Raw genomic sequence first — 8,559 nt, forward strand, 5'->3', positions numbered from 1 at the left:
TAACTTCTTATAAAGTTAGTCAACTTCTTGACCAAAAGAAAAAAAAAGAAAAAAGAAAGAAAAGAAATTAAAGAAAAGAAAAGCTATTTACTGATTCTCTGGCCCCAAACAGAAAGGCCCTGCTGTGTGGGGGGAAGATAAAACTCTCTGAGGAGGTCTACGCTGAATTAAATGCATTTTCAATTGAAAATTCCAACTTTATGTGACATAATAGCATTGGCAAAAATGATTAATGAAAGGGAAGTCTAAATGACTGGAAGTAAATTGGTTTCTCAGATTTGCTAAATCTTCCTCTGTCTCGATGAGCTTCTGTTTTTGTGGATGAAGATTTATATTTAAGACATGCCTGTCTGTGAAGGAGCCCAAACAACATCTGGACCCTCTACTGAAGTCCCGGGTCAAGGTTAAGGCCTCCAGCAAGTGCAGGAAGTGTGTGAGGGGGGGAGGGTTTGAGGGGGCAGAAAGTCACCTTCCCTCCCTCTTGGGGGTGGTCCCCCCATTTGTCCTCCCCATTTCCTAATACAACCAAACCCTCTCGTCTTGCTGCAACTTCTCAGTGCCTGACTCCACAGAGGGGTGACTCTGAGATCTGGTTATTATAGTTTAGTTAGAGAGAAGTGAGATAAATATGAAGACACTCTCATGAGAAATGATTCCAAGTCCATGTCAATCTCAGTTTTCCACGTGGATCCATTGTGCTTTTGATGTGCAGCCTGAGAGGACAGTGGCCTTGTACAGGGAGGAAACACCCCCTATGGGGAGGAGGAAACAAGTCTATGTTTGGAGTCATTTCTTCCTCCCGCCCTTCTCCTTTTGGCTAAGGTGAGCTTCACCCAGGACACTTTGGCCACACAAACCAGCCAGAGGCCAACCAGTCCATACAGAGAGGTATGGCTTGTTACGAACACTACTGACCTGCCTCACTGTGGTCACAAAACAACATAGAGAAACCCATTACAAGGTCATGAAATCGTAGGATATTATAATAAATCACGATAAAGAAACTATTTCTCACACTGTCACTAGGTAACACCTCACAACCAGCTGATAGAAATATAAGCACTCGTGTGCATGTGATGACCTTGTCCCCCAGGGCCGCAATGTTGGGGACAGTTCTGTCACTGCCATTATCGTTCTGATCACTTGATATGTGGCAGGTGCGATCATCAGGAGACACTGAAGGAGTAAACGTACATTTGTGAGCTTGGGCCCATCCTGCCCCCTTAGCACAGACCACAGGCTTGCATCCCACAGGCCCCAAGGGACAGAGAAGAGAAGCAGAGAGAAGAAGGGACGATGGACAAAGAGGCTCCTATGAAGAGGGCGCTGAGAGGACAGGAAGTGGTCATCAGAAGACAGGGAAATACACAGATGTCAGAATAACGAAGAATTTCAAGTAGCTACTGTGACTGTGGAAGGAGAGGGAGAGGGAGAGAGAGTGTGTAAAGTCGATAAGAGAGAGAGAAATAGAAATAGAAACTAGGTGGTAGATAGAGATGAACAGAGACAGAAACACAGAGACAAATAAGAGACATGTAGAGAGAAACAGAGAGAGGGAGAGAGATCAGGAGGAGACAGAGGAGAGATAGAGAGAAATAAAGAAGGAGGAGACCCCACTGGAAAGGGAGACGTGGAGACAAAGACGCAGAGGGACGGACAGCAACAGGAAATGAGAAAGGCAAAGGGCTGGACACAGCGAGGGCGACAGAGGGATGTCAGGAGGGGACAGGGACATGGAAGGGCAGTGGGAGCAGCGCCAGTGCAGATGACGGAGTTGTGGCCCCCTTCCCCTGGGTGACACGTGTCTGAATCCAGTGTCTTATGAGGGGCTGCAGGAGAGTGATTCCCTCATTCTCTTACGATTAGGACTCTGGGGGTCCCCTTCTTTGGGGGGCGTGGATTTGTCTCCCAGTCAAAGAACAAGTGTGGATACTGAGGGACATTAAGGGTGGATTCTGCTGGAAACTTCTGTCCCCCCCCCCCACCTTTCCTCACCCTACTCTGTGACCCCCTGAGACTAACCCCTATGGATTCCACTAATGGGCATCTTTGCTCTGATTTCTCTTTAATGGTGGCAAATCAAAATTGAAGTTTAAAAAATCATCACCATGTCACCAGACAAAAGCATTCCTTCTTGAGCACTAGATTTCCAAGCCTGTGGATCCAGGGCCCTGGGAGAAAAGAAACAGATTCCTCCAGTGGCTAGTTGGTATAAAAGGGAATGGCCACTCCCACTTGCACCTTTTATTTCCTGAGCATAAAGCTCTGTCACTGGGGTAGATAACCTTATATGTTGGGCCCCGGGAACACTGCAGCCAACCCAACCGTCAGGGAGGGAACACTGAGCTCACTCTGCTCCCAACTCCCAGCCTCCTCCTGATGCTTCCACTGACTGCTTCCAAATAGCAACCAGAGAATAAGGAAACCCATCCATGCGGTCCATGAGGGTCCACCTCGTAACGCCCAGGACAAGGTAACCGGAGGTGGACAGTCCATCTGGAGGAGAAAAAGGAAGAAATCAAGCAGATGGTCAAATAAGTGGGTTATGTTAGTTCTAACTTAGTAGAACAAGCTGGGGAGTAGGGGGAAGATTTTATCTAGTTTGTTTCATTTCAGTTTCCACAAAGCCACCAAGGTCCCATCTCTAACTGAACAAGATGTGCCCCGTTCCTTCAGTAACAAAACAGGAAACTGGATAAGTGTTGAGAGATTATCATTAAATTCTGTGCCTTTCTATTTGATGAACTAAGAAAGGAGCATGTAGATTATTTGTAATGTTTTTTTTCCTTCTGTTAAATAATGGATTTATTGATATTTTCAGTAAGTTATCAACATATAAATTAAAAAAAATAAATAACATAAAAGAGATCCATGTGTAGATAAATAATTATAGTGCTTTATGAACTGATACTATGATGTATCCAGTTCTGTGTTCTGGATGTTAATACAATAAACAAATGTACAGGAGTGAAACAATGCCAGTTCTTATTAAATAACTAAGACTAGAGAAATGCCTGTCACTTTCAGAATGTTAACAAAATCCACCTCCCACACTTGTTTTAACTGATCCATCTTTTCTGTAGTTTCTTAATCTACTTGTTTTGTCACTTTTGAGTCAATTATATTTAACTGTTTCAGTCACAACCTGATCATTCCAACCTACTGTGGTTCTGTTGCCTTATTTTTTAACTTGTAAATTCAAGTTCCAGAATGATTGCCAAAAATCTGAAGTTATATTCTGAAAGCCATAGAATTTGCAGTCGATGGGTCAACAGATTCCTTTGACTCTACTTTTTTTGTTCATCCAAACCAAAACAAAGAATTAATTAGTTTATGTGTACAGAGTTGAATGTGTACTCATTCTCTCAAGAAGCTCAGTTCCGGGGCACCTGGGTGGCTCAGTCGGTTAAGCCTCCGACTTCAGCTCAGGTCACGAACTCACAGTCTGTGAGTTCAAGCCCTGCATCGGGCTCTGTGCTGACAGCTCAGAGCCTGGAGTCTGCTTCAGATTCTGTGTCTTCCTCTCTCTCTGCCTCTCCCCTGCTCATGCTCTGTATCTCTCTGTCTCAAAAATAAATAAAAACATTTAAAAAATTTTTTAAAATAAAAATAAAAAAGAAGCTCAGTTCCATATGAAAATGAAGAAATATAGTGTGATATTTTGATATAAGTATACTAATAGCTAATGTTAATTGAGCATTCCTTATGTACTACGTGCTGTGTTAAGTACTTCATATACTTTTTGTTATGTAATTCTAATAACAATATTGTGAGATAACTATTAATTATTATCATCATCTCAATTTTATAGATATTTTAGAAATTTGATACTTTGATAAATTAAGTTCCCTGATAATAAGGAGCAAGTTGGAATCTGAGTCCAGATCTGTCTGATTACAAAATCTGATGAGCAAAGCAAAGCAAAACAATGAAAACATTTGAAGCAGGCATGTTGGACAGAAATAGAGAATTTAACCATCCTTTTAATGATTACGTTCTTTTTTTAAAAATATGAAGCATATTCCATCCCTGGGAGCCACACAGAGTTATTTAAATTGATCCCTGTGGTGTATATTTAGAGACAATTAGCAGAGAATTTTCTGCAGAGAATTTTATTATGCAGTCAATTTTTTTCTGACTCCTGGGTCCCCAGAATTTTTCTACGAGGAAAGATAGGCATAACAAAAGCTGTTTATTGAGCAAAGAAGCATCAAGATGGAACACAAGGATGTGCTCCTTGATTTCTGCCCTTGGTGCTCCACTCCCCCACCCTCAGCCCACTGGAAAGTACGGACATATTCCTCGTAGGTGGATGGACAAAAGAGTAAAGGACCTCCAGGTCAATCATGGTGACTGGAATTGCTTTGACCACTTTGTTTGCTGTATTTGAAATGCTCCTGGACGCACTCCCAGCCCCACTGGTAACTGCCTGATTGCTGCTCAGAAACAAAATAACCTTGGTGATAAGAACATGAGCATTAGACCCTATGAGGGATAGTAGATCATAGTGCCCAAATTTGGAGAGAAGAGGTTCATGAAGGAGGGAACCACTATTGCAAAAATTCAAAAATGAACCAGGAATGTTTGGAGACCTCTATCCAGAACATTAATTGATTAACTGTGTAAAGCTCAGACATTTGTGATGGAGTGTGGCCCCTTCCACCTTTATAAACCCTCTTCTCCCACAGAAAACATACAACTACCCAGCTCGACATTATGAGATTCAGTCTCCCCAGCACTTATAAGGGTATAAGTGTTCCTACCTTTGAGGGTTGCTGGAAGATATATGGAGTTAATACATGCGAAGAACTTAGACCCATGCCTGTCGCATAGTAAGAGTTCAACAACCATAGTACTTGTCATTATTATTTATGGCCTACGCCCTGTTTAAAGAGGGTGTAGATTGCATTAAAAAAAAGGATGAAAATCATACGATCCCCTCAATAGATGTGGAAAAAAGCATTTGAGAAAATACAGCATCCATTATTGATAAAAACCCTCCAAAATATATGGGTAGATGGAACATACCTCAACATCATAAAGCGCATATATGAAAGACCCACAGCTAATACCATCCTCAACGGGGAAAACTGAGAGCCTTTCCCGTGTGTTCAGGAACAAGACAAGGATGTCTACTCTCACCATTACTATTTTACATAGTACTGGAAGTTTAGCCTCAGTAATCAGAAACCAAAAAGAAATAAAAAGCATCCAAATCAGCAAGGAAGAAGTCAAACTTTCACTATTTGCAGACAACATAATACTGTGTAGAAAACCTGAAAGACTCCACCAAAAAATTGCTAGAACCAATATTTAAATTCAGCAAACTCCCAGGATATAAAACTCAACATGCAGAAATCTGTTGCATTTCTATACACCAATAATGAAGAAGTAGATAAATAAATCAAGAGATTGATCACATTTGAGTGCACCAAAAAATTGATAATTCCAACCTTTGGCTCCTGAACTACATCCAGCCTATAAGAGGAGCCTACACCCCCAGAGACACTCTATGGAGCCTTCTCTAAAGGGTAGAGTTGGGAGTATCACTGCAACCTGTCTCTTATTCAGATGAGGACATGAGGAGACAGCCCTCCCACCTTCACACAAACAGAAAGACTCCCCAGGCCCTGGGGCCACGAGAGATTCAGAGTCAAGATCTGTACAAAGGGTCATGGAAGCCTTTGACCTGAGTCCCAAGGGGTAGATGGGCAGAGGGACCAGTGATGACTGTCACCTAGAAAGTCAAAAAGGGATTTCAGGTCATCGCAGACTTGGTAACTGGGGCCAACTTTTCTACTGAAATCAAAAAATCCTCTTCATAAAATAATAATCTTCCTAATAACCATCCTGGGGGAAACTTCCACCTTTGTAAATGGATTGCTTATTTTGGCTTCATATACATATGGATAAAATTCCCATATATTACTGGCCATTTAGAGCAATGTCAGAAATGCCCGATCTGGCATCGGGCCCCGAGTCACCCCTCTCCTGTGCTCACACTCCTGGACGCTCCCTCTCCTCTTCCTGTTCCCGCGTCCCTGGCTCCTCCTTAGCCTTCTTTGTGGGCAGACAGCCTGAGCAGGCAGTATTCACCTGCGAATGTGAATTTGTTTCCCTACTTTTCAGATTGGTTGAGTGATACTTTTAAATTTTTAAATTTCATGTTTTATTTCTTGATAACATTGGCTTTTCTTGAAATGCTGTTCTTTTGTTTAGATTTGCAAGTGGATATACATAATGGAAGCAACAGAAATATTTGTTTCAATAATGGAAATGATATTTTCACTACAGGGTATCCAGATTTCACTTTTCATGCACACAGGTACCGACAACACCAAATCAGGATTTGTGGATCAAAAACCCTTGTTCAAGATCAATTACAGACAAAGAACCACAACCACGAGGTGCATAAAATTCTGTCCGTTCTGCTTTGGTCCTTAATATAAAACGTGCAGAAGTAGAAGAGGACACGATGACCTAACAGAAAGGCCCCCAGAAACCTACATTACCATTACACCAAGTTAATAATCACACACACCCCTAATCATGACTGTGACCGCATCCCTCCCAACAACTCTGGCCCCAAGCCCAGACCTCAGCCCTGACTAGGCCTCAGCCTCAGCCTGCACTACGTCCTGTGACCTTCCTCGGGTCAATGCCTCAGTCTCAGAGGAAAGAGAAAAGACAGCCTGATGGTTGTCGATTGTACCTCCACAGATGCTACCAACTGTACCCCAGATGTCTGGTTTCACCTAACTTCCTATTGGGCTGGATTCCTATTTGGAGACTTGGTATGTTGAAATGGTCTGATTATCTCAGAGAGAAGCAAGGTGCAGTGTTTCACTCCCCAGAGATTTTCAGAAGTGTCAAAAGCTCAGGCTGGCAAAAAACTGCATGGAATTCATATCCATTCACTCCGCTGGCTGCCACATAATGAGCCAGATGTTGTGTGCATCCAGGAGCTCATGTGATCATCATAAAAATCCTGCAAATGAACCTAATTCATGGAAGAAAGAATTGTTGCTTAGAGAGGAACAGAAATGTTTTCAAATGCATAGTCCATGCTGTTTCAATTGCGACATTGGGCCACTTCGAATTTCCTTAGTGTTTGTTAACTTCACAAGAACATACTCTGGCATTTGTGGGCGACCATGGGTTGTCCCAGACCTGCTGCCACACCCAGCCGAGCTTGGGCAGGACAGTATGAGTGTCACTCATGAAACCATGGCTGGGGCGCCCGGGTGGCTCAGTCGGTTAAGCAGAAACTCTTGATTTGGCTTGGGTCATGATCCCATGGTTCGTTAGTTGGAGCCCTGGTTGGGCTCTACGCTGACAGTGGGGAGCCTGTTTGGGATTCTGTCTCCCTCTCTCTCTGCTCCTACCCTGTGCAGTCTCTCTATCTCTCTCTCTCAAAAATAAATTAATAAACAATGAAAAAAAGAAGTCACGTGTAAAGGAATACAGCAGGCACACATCTGGAAGATTTCCCACTCAGGACAGTCTGCCACAGGACCCTACCTGCTAATGTCCTCATCTGTGACATGGAGATTAATCACAACAGCCATCTCCTGGGACAGGGGAGAGGATTACATAAATTATACAGGAAAACCATCAGAAATATGCCTATCAAAAGCAAGTCCACAATGGACATTGGATGTACATTAATTTTAGCACTTACCATTACGTTTGAAACACAACATTGCTTTGAAAATGATCCCACATGTGACATCATGCTCATGAGACAGTGGCAAGGCCCAGGGCAAGTAGAAGCTGGTTCGAGAGACTGCTCTGACTCACGACCCCCAGCAATTGCAGCTTGCTCCCTTCCTGGAGGCACCCAGATTGTAAATGAAATTTGATTTCTCTGAGTCCTCATCTGCCTGGTGACATCACAATTAACTTACAAGACCCAAAGATACTCTGGTGCTTGTTCACATGGCGTATTCAAATCATCGATGACATATTTCAGTCTCTGATTGTTGTGTTGTTGTGGTTGTTACAGAAGAGTAAAGGTCAGGTTTCCCATCCGAGTCACGAGTCAACAGCAAATCAGAGGCAGATACACACGGGGGCTGAACCCAGCAGGCATGGCCCCATGTCTCTGGGCAATGTCTCTGGGGTTTGGGATCCCAGGGGGAATGGCTGGGGGGGTGTGAGAACCATCCTGCCCCACCCCAGCCAGACACATTGGTACCAGGATCTCTTCCCAGATTGGGGGCCCTCTTACCCCATCTGCCCAGCATCACGGGACTCAGGAAACCCCAGAACTGCTCATACCTGTGGTTGATCAGGAAACTCTCTAAGCCACCACTTCTTCTAAATCCTGAACCAGCTCCACCCTCCTATCACTGGCCTGCCCAGTCCTGCTCACGGGGACCTCACTTCTTACCTTGTCCCTGGGGAGCCAGCCTGGCCCGGGGGATGTCACTGCTGGAGGCCGTCATCTTCTTATCTCTCCGGGCCTGTGAGTGTCCCCCAGTCACTTCAGTCTACAGGAGAGAATTGAGAAATTCTTTATTGTTGCCTTTTTCCATATCATTTGCTCATGGGGATTTC

General features: G+C 43.6%; 1 gene segment (V, D, J or C); it reads left to right on the forward strand.

Annotated features, from left to right (window-relative positions):
- The first annotated feature begins 8,043 nt into the window (after window positions 1-8,043).
- Window positions 8,044-8,559, forward strand: part of LOC125930405 (probable non-functional T cell receptor gamma variable 11) — a 1,065-nt gene continuing 549 nt past the window's right edge. The window contains 1 exon segment of the V gene segment in view: window positions 8,044-8,467. Coding sequence covers window positions 8,425-8,467 — 43 coding nt within the window.

Source organism: Panthera uncia, chromosome A2 (assembly GCF_023721935.1).
Source record: "Panthera uncia isolate 11264 chromosome A2, Puncia_PCG_1.0, whole genome shotgun sequence".
Taxonomy (NCBI): Eukaryota; Metazoa; Chordata; class Mammalia; order Carnivora; family Felidae; genus Panthera; species Panthera uncia.